The sequence below is a fragment of the Staurois parvus genome, unplaced genomic scaffold (assembly GCF_062004578.1).
Source record: "Staurois parvus isolate SC_StPar_1 unplaced genomic scaffold, SC_StPar_1.0 ptg000397l, whole genome shotgun sequence".
Lineage (NCBI taxonomy): Eukaryota > Metazoa > Chordata > Amphibia > Anura > Ranidae > Staurois > Staurois parvus.
Window position 1 is genome coordinate 5995060 of NW_028318193.1, and position 18024 is coordinate 6013083.

Here is an 18024-nt window from a genome sequence, read left to right on the forward strand (position 1 = left end):
AGGTTGGGGGCAGGGCAGCACAACATGAGAGTGAGGCTGAAGGTCCTCTAAGGTGCATTCACCCCTGCAAATGAACCAGCACTCCAAATAGATGCAAGAATCCCAATAGGGGTTCCCGCAGTTAGCCCTGGTACATTCCCAAGAAATGAAGGGAATGGGTGGGCAACAACTAGGCAAACAGAACTGTGCAACAGCATCTTTGGTGAGATGTCCTCCATTAAAGGGCTTGCAGGTGAGTTGTCTTTCACAGGCAGCTTTAACTGACTAGGCTTTGAGCCATAGAATTCTGTACATGTGAATGGAAACCAGAGCCATTATTGAAGTTTTTATCTTGATCTAAGGCACCCACAGAAAAAAGCAGGCCATGAAGTAATTGCTGTAATTGCTCAGTTAAAAGTACAGTCCTGCAATACAGGATTGTGTTGCTTGTTCATTGCCCAAGTCTAGTTAGCTGTAGTTTGACAGTTGAGTCAAGGCAAGGCTAGACCAATGGGAAGGGCCATTGTGGTTGTTGACTACAGCAAAGTGAAACAAATTTCTGGTGACCTGTGAAGAAAGGAATGTGTAAATGCACATCCTTTTTGTTGATAGATAAGTATTCTCCACAGTGAAGGGTGACAATAACTGACCAAACTTAGTAAACACTTTGAAACCTTTTGGATGGGAGAACAGGAGTGATAAGTAAGCAGATCCCTGAGTGGTTGAAAGTAAGTCTGTTTGAAATAGCTAAGGCACTGAAAGACCTGAAGCCAAAAAGAAAAAATAATTGAGGTAGAGGACGCAGGCAAAACTCTCTTGTAAATCTATGGATACTAATGTGCTCACCCAAGCATCAGCTATGTGAGCTCCCCAGACCTCAACAAAAGCCAGACGTGTCCCTAATTGGCAGAGTAACTTCATAAGAGAAATTTCTCAGCAAGAGACTTGCTGCACATATGATTTGAGATCCTATACTTCTTATGGTTTGACTGTAGAGTGGATTCTCAACTGTTTCATTAATAACAGCTGAGATTGTTTTGGATGATACATGATTTTTGTCCCCATTGTATAGTTTTTTTTTTGTATCTGCTTGCCAATTTTATACTTTATTTTTTATTTTTAATAGTGTAAATTTACCTTTCATTGTATGTTGGAATTATGCAACATTTAAAACCTATATTTCTGAATTCTTATGATGTGATGGTTTTTAATACAATATGTGACTTCACAAGGGTACAAATAGTAAGGTGGCATTTGTATTAATTTTTTGCCATTGGATGAAGCTCAGTACACAGTGTAGAAAACTGGTGCATAATTTTGGCAATTCTCTGGCAAGTTTTGGTACTGTGTACCATTTCCAGTCTGAGTACTGTTTGGTCCCATTGCTGACTAGATTATATAAATCAAGAGGTCACAAATGGCATCCTGTCCCATGAAGATGTGTTCTGTCTTGGTGGAGACAATTAATGACATCATCATGCATGCACTGGGCAGGCAGCAATGATCGTTTTAATGTCTGATACACCTGAATAACTTTAGATTTTTTAAAACCTTGTTGCCTGGATGACATTGGGCCATGGCGTTTGGTTTGTTTTCTCTTGAGTGATACAAATATTTCTTGGAAGAGATACATTCCATAGGGTGGTATTGAGAGATATCTTATGGGGAGCCAGACTGTTTCTAATGCTATGTTAACCACTTATAATTTGAGGTTAACATCCATTGGGAAGCAGTTTGCACAGGTGGTGGTGACACAAATGGAGGTGTATTATATTTCCTAGAGATTTCACAGCACCAGACTACCACTCAATTTATGGACTTTGGATGGGCTTTTTGCATCTTCTATGATTACTGGCACATTGTTAGGATTATTGACAATGGAGGCTTTAAAATCATTTCTGAAATTTTATTTATACACATGCGCACTCTTGTACTATATTGGGAAGATACAGTGCACTTATTGTTGCATATATCTTCTAAACATATGTTGTATTTGGATAAATTGGGTTGCAGCAGTCTTCTTAATCATTGTGACACTGAATGCAGGTAGTTCTTCCCATTTATGCTGCACACATGAAAGAAACATATGAAAACATGGAACTATTGTTGAAACACATCCAGTACAACTGGAATATCTATGGAGAGCTAAAAGTAGTGGCTCTACTGCTTGAAATGCAGCTCAAATATACCAAGTACTGTTGTTACATATGTGAATGGGCCTACACTATGGATGAGCACAGGGACACCTTTGGACAGCAGCATTGTCACTCTGGGGAGAGGGGAGTGTTAGATGTGCTAGCAGATGTAAATACACTAACAAATTGAAGCTGAACTGTTTTTTCCCTTTTGCGATAAAAGATATATATATATATATATATATATATATATATATATATATATATATAAGCTGATCACCTTAACCACCCCTTCCGGTGTTATGGTTTTTTTTTTTTTTAAAACAATGCAGCTATCACATCAAAGAATTGGTACGCTGCAATATAATAAAGGTTTGCTTTAGGGTTTAATACCACCTTAAAGTTTTACTCAATACACACTTTTAATTTACATTGTCCTTTCTATTCCTGTATAATGGCACTGTATTTTAATTAAAAAACAAAAATCTAAGTACCGTTTTCCTAATCGATATACAGCTGTCACATGACCCAGATCTTTCTCAACCTGTCTGCAGGGAAACATAAGCAGGAGGATCCTCTAGTCCTCTACCACTGGTCACATGTTCAAAAAAGAAAAAAAAAGTCTTTGGAATACAGAGTAAAAATAAATATCAAACTCTTTTAAATCATCATGCAAATAGATATTTGAAATCAAACCGTTATTTTGTGGAAGTAACATGGTGTGGGCAGATTTCTGCCAGTCCCAGGCTGTATCAAGACTCTCCAGTCTGTGTCTTCAAATAAAAGAGGGAGGTGAAGCCTCCATCAATCAAGATGTAATATGCTACCCCATTGTGTTTAGCTGGTTAGTGGGCGTGAAGGAGGAGGGTGGTAGTGGGTTGTCATTTACCACTATGTATTGCCCACATGTGTGACTCTATAGTCACATGGGCTGCTCAGATGCGATAGGGAGAAAATGCTCAGCATTGAAACTCACTGAAAAACAGAGCATGTGCAGATTTGCCACTACAACTGCAATAATCCCTAGCTTAATTGGGGACACGAACAGAAGTTGAAGCTAGAGAGCAGCAGAATCATCCTGTGTTTTTTTTTTTGCAGATTAAAGACGACAGATCTCATGAGTGTATATGAACAGCATGCAATAAGCCAGTTTTTTATGATGTGGGTATAGTGACACTTTAAGGAAGGCATTTTTGTTGGTCTATAGATCAGATACACCAGTAAAAATTACCTAGAAAGCATTCAAAGATGTCACTGGGAATTTTCTTTGCAACTACAGAGCACCTAACTACTTTCAGTTCGTTGAAAAACTTGTTACAGCATACAATACCATCAAGTCAAAATGGCAAAATGTCAGAGAAGATTCATTTTCTGCAATCAGTGAAGAACATGATGAAAAATTTTACCAAGACATAACCACAATGAAAAACGAGAACAGGGCAACTGGAATCCATCAATGATGGCTGATTATTGTTGAACACTATGGTGAGATGCACCAAACACTGGATAGAAATTAGAATCCACAGGAAACCTCTTATGAAACATTATGCAAATAAGTACGTTATAGTCAATAGTAAATTTTTTATTTCTTAAGTTTCCTATGTGATACAGTAATTAGGAAATTACATTTCTGTTCCATTTGAAGGGGTCTATCATAATCACCAAATGTTTTTCAGTTAGCAAAACTTATGAAAAAATGTGTTGTCCAGTAAACATCTATCCTAGATGGGAACCCAGGAATGTATGTTAGTTTTATTCTTTGCTCTGTACTATAGCAGATCCAGGATCTAATGCCACGCAGATTTTCTAACAGGTTTGAACATGTTTCTAAATGAGAATAAGCCCTTTCAACCACCAAAGGAGTTTGTTACTGCCATTGTGGTGGTCAAAACAATTATCAAAAATCACAAGCACTACTTCAATTTGAAACATTGAAAACAATATATCCACATTAATGTACATTTTAAATTATACAGTATATTACACAAACATACAGCATCTCACAGAAGTGAGTACACCCCTCACATTTTTGTAAATATTTTATTTATCTTGTCATGTCACAACACTGAAGAAATTACACTTTGCTACAACGTAAAGTAATGAGTGTGCAGCTTGTATAACAGTGTAAATTTGCTGTCCCTTCAAAATAACTCAACACACAGCCATTAATGTCTAAACCGCTGGCAACAAAAGGGAGTACACCCCTAGGGAAAATGTCCAAAGTGGACCCAAAGTGTCAATATTTTGTGTGGCAACCAGCATTTTCTAGCACTGCCTTAGCCTTCTTGGGGATGGAGCTCACCAGAGCTTCACAGGTTGCCACTGGAGTCCTCTTCCACTCCTCCATGATGACATCACAGAGCTGGTGGATGTTAGAGACCTTGCGCTCCTCCACCTTCCGTTTGAGGATGCTCCACAGATGCTCAATAGGGTTTAGATCTGGAGACATGCTTGGCGAGTCCATCACCTTTACTCTCAGTTTCTTTAGCAAGGCAGTGTTTGTCTTGGAAGTGTGTTTGGGGTCATTATGTTGGAATACTGCCCTGTGGCCCAGTCTCTGAAGGAAGGGGATCATGCTCTGCTTCAGTATGTCACAGTAGTTGTTGGCATTCATGGTTCCCTCAATGAACTGTAGCTCTCCAGTGATGGCAGAACTTATGCAGCCCCAGACCATGACACTCCCACCACCATGCCTGACTGTAGGCAAGACACACTTGTTTTTGTACTCCTCACCTGGTTGCCACCACACACGCTTGACACCATCTGAACCAAATAAGTTTATCTTGGTCTCATCAGACCACAGGACATGGTTCCAGTAATTCATATCTTTAGTCTGCTTGTCTTCAGCAAACTCTTTGCAGGCTTTCTTGTGCACCATCTTCAGAAGAGGCTTCCTTCTGGGACGACAGCCATGTAGACCAATTTGATGCAGTGTGCGGCGTATGGTCTGAGCACTGACAGGCTGACCCCCCAACCCCTTCAACCTCTGTAGCAATGCTGGCAGCACTCATACGTCTGTTTCCCAAAGACAACCTCTGGATATGACGCTGAGCATGTGCACTCAACTTCTTTATGGTGAGGCCTGTTCTGAGTGGAACCTGTCCTGTTAAACCGCTGTTTGGTCTTGGCCACTATGCTGCAGCTCAGTTTCAGGGTCTTGGCAATCTTCTTATAGTCTAGGCCATCTTGACGAAGAGCAACAATTCTTTTTTTCAGATCCTCAGAGAGTTCTTTGCCATGAGGTGCCATGTTGAACTTCCAGTGACCAGTATGAGAGAGTGAGAGCGATAACACCAAATTTAACACACCTGCTCCCAATTCACACCTGAGACCTTGTAACACTAAAGAGTCACATGACACCTGGGAGGGAAAATGGCTAATTGGGCCCAATTTGGATATTTTCACTTAAAGGTGTACTCACTTTTGTTCCCAGCGGTTTAGACATTAATGGCTGTGTGTGGAGTTATTTTGAGGGGCCAGCAAATTTACACTGTTATACAAACTGTACACTCTCTACTTTACATTATAGCAAAGTGTCATTTCTTCAGTGTTGCCACATGAAAAGACATAATAAAATATTTACAAAAATGTGAGGGGTGTCTCACTTCTGTGAGATCCTGTACATGTACATTCATAAAGTAGGCCATATGTGAGTTGAAAATAGAACAAAAATTATTTTCGATTGTTGAATTGTTCGCTTTTTGCATCATTTGTGTTCCAGCTGCGACATATAATTTTCGCGCCTCAATAGAAAGTGCCTGATCGAACATATAGGATTTTTTTTTGTTTTTCTTAGAAAAATGAAACAAAGAATGGCACAGTCGTATCAGATATTTTCCTTTTTCAATCAATAGAACAATCTGTTCTAGACTCAACTATGGCTGGCTTAAAACTTCATGTAACTCCAAAAGGATCTATCCAGATTATATTTAGATCAATTTATCAAAAGTGCACCACTGGAGGGACAGTCAGCATTCAGGTAAACATCAAATAGGAATATCCTTTATTGAAATTATATGAAATAGTTGTAACACATCCATCGCGTATCAGCAGTCGAGGATCAGCCATGACTACGGCCCGACAGCTGCTACGCATTGGCTGTTTTACAGCTGTTTCATGTCCATTCAATAAAGGATATTGCCATTTGATGTTTACCCAAGTGCCGACTGTACCTCCAGTGGTTCACGGCACACAGAGGCATCAGTGACCTTTCAGTCTTAGCACCGGGTGGCGCTGAGGATAGAAGGAAGGTAGCAGCACCACTACACCTTTTTGCAATAGATAAAGTGCACCCTAAGATAAAGCTAAATATTTGCAGTTAGGTATAAGGGTAATGGACAAGGAGAAAGGCTAAGAAAAAGCTTTTTAACATGACAACTTCACAGGTCAAAAGACTGTGTCATTTCACACCTGTGGTCAAAAATACTTTCAGCTGGGAGTTCTGTGGGTAGGTTTTACTTCCTCTTATTGTGATCACTGCTTCATACTTAAAGTGATACAACCAGAAAGGGAAAGACAGCTGAGGGTCCACTCATTCCTGTACATTCTGAGCATTTCTGCAGTGCCTAGGGATGTACTTGAAGGGTAGCTGAACTGGGAAAATAGTTTTTAACAGAGCAGGAATCTCAGTGTTGCCCAATACACAACCCATTGATAATAGATTAAATCCAGGCTTGAAATGCATGAAGCAGTGTGTTTGGATGTTATACATTCTAGGCTTTAGGTAGTACACCTCAGCTACCCTCCTACTTCTCCTGAATGTGTGTGTGTGTCTTCATTCCGAAGGGGATTGCACTGAACTCAGTATATGGTAAATACAGTAAACTGTCTAGCATAACAGTTGCTGTGTGTACTGTAAAGTATTAGTGGCTTGCTGAATGCTTTCACACATTGCTTGGAATTACTCTTTAAGTACACATATTTAGGCTCCAGTACTTTTGTGACCCCTATACCACTACACATGCTGAACATATGAAATGTTAATTCCAATCACAAAATATAAAAAAAAATTAACAGCAAATGTCATAGTAATGCCACAACAGGAAGGAATGTTCTCTTTGAATCATACAACAAACACACCTGAAATAGGATATTTATTTATTTCAAACTGATTTTCCGAGAGCCCAAAGCTTACAGTCCTGTAAACATCAAGATACACATTTCGATACAATGTTGCAACCATAGGCGTTCATAGCCTGGACCACGACATGTCAACTTCTTGATCTCCAATTAGAATTTTTTTTAACATGTGGCCCAGAGTTCAGCTCCACCTTTAGTAAGCTTTGATTGCCATAAGATGTGAGATTAATTTGATCCATAGGTACAAGTGTTTGTGGAAAACTTTACATCACTTTGGTCCGGCTTTTAGAGATGGTCCAGAACCAATCAGTCACATAAACTTGAGTTCACCAGTATGAGCACAACAAAACATCTTCAAAACATTGCTCTTGGGTTAATGCAGAAAACAGATGCCTCTTACTTACACTCAATACATACAAAAATAAACTGCCGTCAATTTCAGCAAAAAGCTTTCCCCAGGAAAAATGACTGTTCCTTCAGCCGTCAAAAGAAAGGAATGTAAATAAGCAATAAATACAGAGTGTGCTTCTCCATATTGACATATTTACAATTGACTCTTTGGCTTATGTTAGGGATTTGTTTTTCCAAAATAATATATATGATATGATCCAGCCATCAATGTGAGAAAAAAATAGTAAGCCAAGTACAGATAGGTGACACTTGAAATGTAAAGAGGATTTACCATCAAATCTGCTCGGCTTTCCTTTGCATTTTTCTTAAACAAATTGTATTAAAAAAAGAGAAAACTGCCACATTGTAAATATAGACACATGCAACATATTGGCTCTAAAGTTGTCTCATGAGACGGCTGCATATACAAATACATACAAATCCTTGTGACGTAGAGACTTGTCCAGCTTCCGCCTCCAGCACTGTGTGTGATAATGTGGCACTAAATCCATCAATACTTTATACAGCCATAAAAACAGTTCAAGTTCTTTTATGAAGATACAGAAAGTCATAAGAAAAATACTTTCTCTTCGTTTAATTTTTTTTTTGTTTTAGTTTAAAACTTTTAAGGTCCGGTGTAAAAATCCCCCTTTGCAAAGCTGGAGTAGTATCTGTCCGAACATTAAATGCAGGTTGGCACATCAACTATGACGATTCAAGGTATTCCAAGGAAACATCATAGCAGAAACGGTATTGTTCCTGTTAAAACAAAACAAAAAGAATAGTAGCTACCAAATGAAAACAGCAATTAAGAACATTGATAAACGTTTACAATGACCACTGGTGGAATCTAAAGAAAAGTGTTTAAAAAAACAAAAACAAAAAAAACCAAGCTTTTCACACAGAAGAGAATTCATACTGCATACAGATGCCTAAACTAATCAGCATGATATGACTTTCCATGATTTGGTCACTACATCTTTAACCACTTGCCTACCGGGAACTTTTACCCCCTTCCTGCCCAGGCCAATTTTCTCGCTTATACTTTGAATGACAATTGCATGATCATGAAACACTGTACCCAAACTAAATTTTTATCTTTTTTTTTAGCTACATAGAGCTTTCTTTTGGTGGTATTTGATCACCACTGGGATTTTTATTTTTTGCTAAACAAACTAAAAAAGACTAAATATTCTGAAAAAAAAAAAAAGTTTTTCTTAGTTTCTGCTATAAAGTTTATAAGTAAGTAATTTTTCTCCTTCGCTGATGGCCACTGATAGGCTCTGTTAGGCAGCACTGATTGCCAGATGGACACTGATTGGCACTATTGGTTGCACTGATGGGGCTACACTAATCACCAGGAAACTGATGATCAGTGCCCTGATGATCAGTGTAGATGACCCCCTGCGTAATGCTACTTACCGGCTCTCCTCTCCTCACGAGCTGCCGATAACCGACATATCCTATTTACCTGTTGATCAGCTGTGATCTGACACAGCTGGTCACATGGTAAAAGTGGCTGTGATTGGCCCGTTCCGTAGCCATAAGATCAGCTGTGTCCGAAGGATACAGCAATTACAGATCACGTGCAGTGCGCGCCCCAGGGGGTCCATGGACGTCCTCCCAGAACTAACCAAGCGCGCGGTAGCCGTCTTTTGGCTATAGCGTGGTCGGGAACCGGTTAAAGAGCCATGAAACCCCAAACTTTTTCTTGGCATGTATATTTATAAATGGTGCCCTTTACCTATACTGGGAACCTTTTCTTTCCCCATATGATATATTTTGATTAATACCTGGTTTATCCTGCCATTTCTAATGTACTCTTTCATCTCAGTGTCAAAAAAAAGGAGCAGATTCCGTGGCCGCTACGTCACCACACACCCTGCAAATGCACCGCAATGTCTGTTCAGTGCTTTCACTTTCCTCTCTGAGCTGTACCGCGTGACATTTCACATTACCCGGGGGGGGGGGGCTCTGAAACTAAACTGGATGGGACTAGCAGTAGTCATGATTGATATGGGATGTCTTCCAGGTTTACTAGTCTCACGTTTCACACAAACAAAGCTGCTGGCAAAAGCAATCAGGAACCGTGCTGTGAGCCTAGTGAAACAAAGTCACGCGACTATGGTTTACCAATTTTGATTATGGCTGATTAAGGCATTAAAAAGGTATTTAGATTTTTTTTTTGTTTTTTTTTTAACTGAGAGACAGGCATCCAGGCTTAATGCTATGTAAACATAATATAAACTGAGAATTGTGGTAGTGGGTTTAATATAACTTTAACCTTTCTGACCACACAACTTTGTAAACCTGAAAAGATTGGAAATTGTTCAAACAAGCTGAAAGCCCGTAACCAAGAAGGTGGTTTCATCTATTTTACCTGGTCTGGAAGGGAATATACATGAAGAAAGCCATAGAAAATGTTATTGCCATTCCGATTCCATTTCACATAACTATAATTAACAGCTAAGGATGCTAAAACACAACAGTTGCGTAGATGGCAGCACACTCACTGCATGCAAGTGATAGAGGAAACACTATGATCTCTAGGATGTTTATTCCCTCTTAATTTGTTTCTAGAAACATAACTGTGAAGAGACTGGGTGTCATTTCAATATTATACTAGCCCACAGGCTAAAAAGTTGACTGTGGCAAGTCATGGTGTTTGTGAATATTTTAATTATGGAGTGGGGTTCTCTTCTAGTAAATTAAATGCATGAAAAAAGTGTGCGGAGTCAAGCTCGGTGTTTGTAAATCGACCCTGAAGTGGATAATTAACTTTGTCACTTTTGGGAGGTGAGTCTATATCAGCATCTGGCCATGCCTCCTCTTTGTCTAAATCTAAAACGGAAACTCTGAGGGTTGCTCCATAAGTATCAACACTAACACAATGCTGCCTGAGGTTTTTATTTTTTTTTTTTAGTACCCTAACAAGCAAGGTAGGGCTCAGGTTTTAAAGCATCATAATTGCCAGAGGACCTTATATTGTGTACAAGGATTCTACAATCAAAACTAAAAATGCTACATAAAAACTGACTTTGGGTGTCAGGGGTGGGGTGAAATAGTGACTGAATTGAATTTATCTTCCAATTTTTACTTTCTGCTTTCCTCATCTTCTGGTCATCCCTATGGCTATGGGGCCTATTAATAAATCAGGATGGCCTTGAAATGGCGATACTGCTATCTAACAAAAAAAAAAAAAAGCCCAAATAGAACTCTGATCTTATTACAAAGCAAGCAAAGTACAAAAAAAATCATTTTGGCATTGAAAATGCATACAAAGTTTTGATGTGATGGTATTTAAGTTCCTCCTGGATTTCTAAATACATTCCCAAATACTCCCCCCTTTGCTTTCACAGAGGCTGTGGATTAGAGTGCACTCCAAAATACACACAGTTCTTGATTGTAAACTACGTAAGGATCCAGTTCAGGCCTTGTTGAACAGGCCACCTACGGTTCTACTTTGTGAAATGCCAAATTAATTTTTTTTTTAATAATGCCACCTAACTATTGCTTCTGGAGATCTTAATGCATAACTAAAGGCAAAACGTTTTTTAGTTTTGGATAGGGTGGAGAGGGATTAGAACATCTGTCAATTTTTATTGTAGACTAGATTCACAATCTCTACTTGTCCTGTTTATTATTATTATTATTGAAAGTGAAAGTAAAACAAAATCCTGAACTTTGGCCTGAGAATAGTAGGCAGAGATGTGATGTCACACAATCCCTCAGTTATACACACCCTCCAGCCTCGGCTCAAGAATGTGCACAGCTATCTGATATCTCTATGCTTGCGAGTATATCTCCTGAGTGCATTCAGGGGAATACACAGGTGCCAGTGACTATGTCAGGATCTGTGCTAATTAGGAGAAAGCTGGTAGGAAGGGGTTAATGTTAAAAATCCTAGGTATCTTACAACCTAAAGTGGCAATGTGGACCTGAAAACTCTGTAAACAGCAATTCACAAGCTAGGTGCTGTAAATAGAGCACGACAATCTAGGTAAGTCTGCTGACAGCTGATAAGTACAGCATTACTGAAGTGATGCCGATCTATGTAATAAATCACAGGTGCTGAGTTCTCGATCTTGTGAAGGCAGAGACCAGCAGGGAGAGGACACCTGCTCCCCCACACCTTTGCAGTGTATTACATGGAGACTCATGCTGGTCTAGTCTTCAGCACACCCTGTCACAGGAGAAGGGGAGTGGCGACACCGTTTTTCTGCTTGTGTCGGATTTATTCTGTTCAGAAGAGCAGGGGGTATTTCTGGAGAAGGGGATTGCTTCAAGATAACAAACTAAGCTCAGATGCCCAGTAAAGGTAAAATCTAGTCAACTGTAGGATTAGATTGATTTTTTTTTTAGGTTTACAACCACTTTAAGGCCTTTTGTTCTTTTTTTCTTAAGAAAAAAAACTAAATGAATGTGACCTATGCTTACATTGACTTTATGCATAGCCTGTAGTGAATTTACTTTTCATTTTTTTCTTTCTATAATTTAGGCTACAGATTATATTTTCTTTTTGACATGCAGTATCTTGACCTCTCCATTATGAGGCTATTTGGTTTATATTTGTTAATATGCACATCATTTTGGCACATCTAACAATTGGGCCTTTAGTCCTTTAGACTGCACCTTTTGAGAAATGGCCATTTTAAGTTATATAATGTGTTGTACACATTACATGTATGCATATTGGTTTATTATTACTATTATTTTTAATTTGTATTACAAAACCTTTTAATAAATACAGTATACTGAAGAAAAAAAATACACACCTCAATTTCCACACCATGGCCTGCATTTTATGAATAGACTAGCTGAAAAAGGATAGTGATATCCGCTGTCCATTTTAAATGAGCCCCTTAGCACTTACACTACCCTCTTTCTGAGCACACTGTACCTCTGCCCCCACGTGGCAGGATACATAGTACATAATTATTGTAGTTCTCTAATGTGATATTCATGCAGAAGCTAGCTGACAGGAAATAAACTAAGGCTAGCCTAACTCCAGCCAAAAATATATATATATTTTTTTAAAGCAGAGTAGGTAGGAGTCAGATCCTTTGTCCAGCTTTTATTGTGGTCTATGTTCTCACTGGGGAAACTTCTCCTCAATTCCTGTCCTGACGAGGGCTTAGAGGGTGTGAAAGTCACCATGCCAGAGAACATGCAATAAAAGTAACATATGTTCCACACCTTCCTAAATCTACAAAATAAATGTGTTTTGTTACTGTCTCTTTGTGCATCAAAAAGAGATCCCATCACTTCCCGTTTTTGTGACACCCTGTCATGGGACAGGAAATTAGAGTAAATCTTTCCAAGGGCAACACAGACAGCAATAAAAGCCAGGCAGAGATCTTAACCATTACCACTTTTATATAAAACAAAAAAAAGTTTTGTCCAATGTTGGTCCTAAAACAAACTGAGTGGACTTTCTGACTTTGGCATCTCATATATTGCAGTTTACTAAATTATTAAATGTGTTACCTGGAGTAGCTAAATTTGAAGAGTAAAAAGCGTGAGTCCACCACCTAGGGCTTTGGGCATTTAATATGGTATTAGATAGTTTCTGCTCTGCTCCAAGAGCTGAAACATTCACTGAAGGTAAGTACATATGGTATTTATTGCAGTACATGGGCTGTCACGTAAGAACAGTAAAATATGATGTTCAGGAACGCTATGGGTTACAAAAGGTTAGCTAATCATTGATCACAGCTATCAAGGGCAAATAAAAAAAAGTTAATGAAGCATTTGGAATGGGCTTCACTATGATAAAAATGTGCCACAGATGTCAGCACAAATTAATACATCCATGATCACCGCACTACCTATATCTAGATACATTTCTTAGAAAAATGTGTTCAAGTGCGTGTCGGAAATGTAAAGTCATATTTTTCTCTCCACTATACTGCAACAGTATGTGTAAATCACATTACCTTTGACTTCACAGCCGAGCGGCATCATAAAAATGAGTTAGTACCTGATCTTCAGCAGGCACAGTGTGTTAACTTCAGCACGGTTAGTTTTGGCTCTTGGATATAACAGTATGTGAGAATGAAGCACGTTTGTTAATGTGAGAGCCAAGTTTTCAGAACAAGTCAATAATGGACAGAAATAAACACAAACTGCCTTCTCTATTGATTTATTCTCTATTGATTTCTCTTAGCATTTGTTTTATTACTAACAGCACACTTTCATATCCATTTATATCCAAAAGCTTCTAATTTCATAAGGTAAAATTAATTAAACTCAATATCAAAAAGAATAAGGAATCCACTTAAAGAAGGCCAATGATAATCTAGTAGTAAAAAGGGATTTCTAAATATGCTTGCTTACATACTCAGAAATGTAGAGAAAAGGGAAAAACACAGTTTTCAGTAGGTGTCATTAAAGAAGAGCCATCACCAGAAGCAGAAAAAGTTTAGGTCCGTCCCAGGGGTTCCTGTGCACATGGCACGTGTCCCCATTTATGTCCAAGCAGTAGACGTTAAATATAATAAATATTTATTTTCAGTCATTGCTGAGCCCCATCCCATCTCCATTTTGCAGTGCTATTTCCTCACTCCTATTTTGTTTACAGTTGTGACAGTTGTGTACCCTGGCAGAAATTGTGAAATTTTGGGCATTCATTTTGAAAGTATGATTGATCATGCCAAAAAATGGTCTTTGACTGAAGGATAGCAATCAAATGAAGCCATATATCATCACATAGTTTGGCTCCTGTTTTTAAATAACAGAAATCACCCAAATGGCTCTGGTCAAAAGTTTACATACCCTGGAATGTTTGGCCATGGTGCACACACACACGGTGACACACACAGGTTAAAATGGCATTAAAAACTTAATTTCCCACTGAGCAGGCTAGATACTGAGCCATGAGGAGCAGAAAAGAACTGTCAAAAGAACTACCATAACAAGGTCATGGAACTTTATAAAGATGTAAACGGATATAAAAAGAGTAATGCACTAGGCCAGTGCGACCTCTGTTTTTCTCTATTCAGTATATTTGGACTTCCCCGGTTATTTGAGGGCAGCAAGGAGTGCATTTCCCAAGAAATTCATGATATGGTCCTATCTATACAGAGTCCATCCCTAAGCGCAGGAGTATCTGGGTTTGCCATTTCTTCACTGTTCTCTCAAAATATGCATGTGTTAATGCATATTAAAACATGAATCCAGTAAACGCATAGCCAATATTCTGAGTTCAGTTATGACCAATTAAGCCATAATCAATTTAGATCATTATGCAATAGTGATATTCACAACATATAAAACATATAATTGCATTATATTGTAGAATTCCTAGGATAGTATCTAACTACAGAAAGGTTTGCAGAACAATACCATGATAGACAGTGACAGGCAGCTACAGTGCCATGCTGGAAAGTACTTTGGAGTGGCAATGGCAGGAATATAACCAGGAATGGATTCCCTGGAGCTTGTAGACAAACAACATTTTGCACCCTCTGCTAGGATCACCTTTTTATACACAGGAGTTTGTTTGCTCCTTCCCAGATTAAAACCCCATGTGCCTAATAGTAATCCTAACCCTGAGAATAAAGAGAGGGCTAGGATAGTTTTTAAAGCTTTTAATAGAGTGCATAACTGCTAGGAATTAAAGGCTGTCACAGTGTCCCTGTCAATGAGATTTCTCATTTCTTCTTGCCAGTCAGCTGTAAACTAGACAGAAAATGAGAAGAAATTTCCCTGAAAAGAAACATGGGCAGCAGTAGTATCCCAAAAAAAATTTAAACCTTTCTTCTTTACTAGAAAATGTGTCTTTATAGCTGGCTATGCCCACCTGAGGGGATTTCCGCTTACTTCCTTTTTTTTTGGCTGGTAACTATCATACAGACATGAAGAGGAAAAATCCCCCCTCACATACCCAAATGTGGACACAGATATCACTTTTGTAGGTTTTAAGACTATCAAAATTAAAAAAGGCTAGCTCCTCCCTTTTCCCATTGAAGCACAAACCCACTACTTGATGAACTGGCTTCTTATAGCAGCGATCAAGGTAAAACTACAGAATAAAATGTTCACAAGTAAAATGCAATTAGATCTACTACCATTTGGAATTTTTAGCAACAAAACATGTTCCATTTTAAATACAGTATATCTACACCCCTATTAACATCCTCTATAAAAAATAATAATTAGAAAGCAATTATCCAAACAAACATTATTTCTCATTAACTGCACAGCTCATTTGAGGAATGTTTGCTTTGCAGCATTTCCATAATTTGCCTCGGTTCCTTTATTTCCTCAGCAAAAGTGATATATGCTGAAGATCCTAGGGGACACCACATTCTGTGCAAACAGTACATTACCATGAATTGATGAGCAGTGTTAAATATGGATGAATTGTTGTACTGTAATGTACAAGGAATTTGAGTGCATTTTTTTTTCAAGATAAAAGATAAAATGAAGAATTTATTTAGAAACAATTCAACTACTTGATCTAGATATTTCTTTAACCGCATATCCAGAATACAGATCAGTTATTTTGTTCTAGCTACAAAAATTTCCTTGATAACAGAATGTGCCCATTCATTTGATTTCCCTTTGATAAAAGGCTCCATGTCTGACTAAAAATAAATTTGGTCTTTCAGATACTTCAACCGCCATGCCTAGAATTCTTGACCCATGAATTATTAACCACTCCCCCCCACACCACCACCCAGAGCAGATATACTGCTACAGGGCGGCAGGGATGCGCAAAGTCACATATATATACGTGATTTGCAGTTCCGGGTAGGAGGTGCATGCGCGCCACCCTACCCACGCCGCTATTGGCTGCTGAACGTGTGAATTACCGGGTCTTGGCTGGCGATTCTCGGTCAGGACTCGACGATCGTCAGCAGAGCTGACAGGGGAGAGACCTGTTTGTAAACAACACAGATCTCTCCTGTCAGCATAGACATGCTGCTTTGTATCTCTCTGCACAGCAGAGAGGTGCAAAGCAGCATGTCTCCCTAGCAAAACACACACAGCACACAGTTAACCCTGATGTTAACCCCTTCCTGCCCAGTGTCATTAGTACAGTGTCGGTGCTTTTTATTAGCACTGATCACTGTTTTAGTGTCACTGGGAATGTCAGAGGCAGTTAGTTCCCACCCAGTGTCAGAATGTCCACTGCAGTCCCGCTATATGTCGCTGATCGCCGCCATTAGTATAAAAAAAAAATATTCCAGTATATATACACACCGCCATTTGTGGATGCTATAACTTTCACGTAAACCAATTAATATACATTTATTGGAATTTTTATAGCAAAGACATGTAGCAGAATACATTTTGCCCTAAATTTCTGAAGAATTTATTTTTTTTATTCTTTTACTGTACATTTTTTTTAAATATTTATTTTAAATATTGCGGACTACACTATTTAACCTAAAGTTCAGGTTAATGGTTTGCAAGAAAATAATGCTTTATTCGAGTTGGATTTTGCCATATTTTATATACTACCACTGGATTCAACAGTGAAATGTACTTACACTAGAAATCTCAAAATTGAAGAGAAACTAACAAATATACATGACCTAACGTGGTAGTAAACTCCTTGTTATTTTGTACCTACAGGTAAGCCTATAATATGGTTGGAGAGATTTACATGTTTAGCAGCCTGTGATGTCACACCGAATTCGGACTGCATACCATCCATTGAGAAAGCTGTGCAATGGTCATGACTTCCATGTGCACGAGTAGCAGTCACATCATTGTGGTTCGTATATTCAAATGGCTGGAGCAAGCAAACCCAGAAGGAAGACCAGGTGAAGATGGATTTCCTGTTAGCGGTGACAATGCACCGCTGGAGGGATCCATTTCTTAGGCAAGTCTGTCATAATGTATGTGGTGCATACTAGCACATTATTATATAAGCCTGCTGGGGGACTTTTTTTTCTCCTTTTTTTATAAAGCAGTTAACTATTGCTTTAAAAGTCTTGCAATGATAGCACTACTTTACTCCAGCTGAAGTTAAAACAGCATTAAACAGCAAGTACAAAACAATGCCACAATGAAATAACAGAATAGAGAGAAGTTGCATCAGTTCAATGAATGGAATGCTATGCCAAATTCACAATAGAATGCAGTATTGTATACTAGTAATACATCATCACAGGTGGCTTTTATCTAAACACAGTAGTTTAGAAGACCATGATTACACTCGCACTTACCGGAGTCTCTACCATATTTGGCTTGCTGTTGCGTAGGGTTTTTACTGCATGGAAAACATCCACCACATTTTGCCTCTTGATCATTTCACACACAATACTAATGGCACAGAACACTCCACTTCTTCCTCCACCATTCCTAATAATAGAAGTTAAAATGTACAAAATGACTTTAAATAAAAAATTAATTCCTGGGAATATACAATTATTGTTGGCATCAGTCCACCCTAAACAGAAATTCCAGTTTAGGTAGGGGCCAAATAGCT

General features: G+C 38.6%; 1 protein-coding gene across 1 annotated transcript in view; it reads right to left on the bottom strand.

Moving 5' to 3' along the window:
• Window positions 1-7190: 7190 nt before the first annotated feature.
• PTPRK (protein tyrosine phosphatase receptor type K) overlaps window positions 7191-18024 on the bottom strand; it is a 528548-nt gene continuing 517714 nt past the window's right edge. The window contains exons 34-35 of the mRNA XM_089686377.1: window positions 17762-17897; window positions 7191-8342 (exon numbers count right to left, since the gene is read on the bottom strand). Coding sequence (XP_089542503.1) covers window positions 8289-8342; window positions 17762-17897 — 190 coding nt within the window. The 3' untranslated portion in view covers window positions 7191-8288. The remainder of the gene's footprint in view (window positions 8343-17761; window positions 17898-18024) is intronic.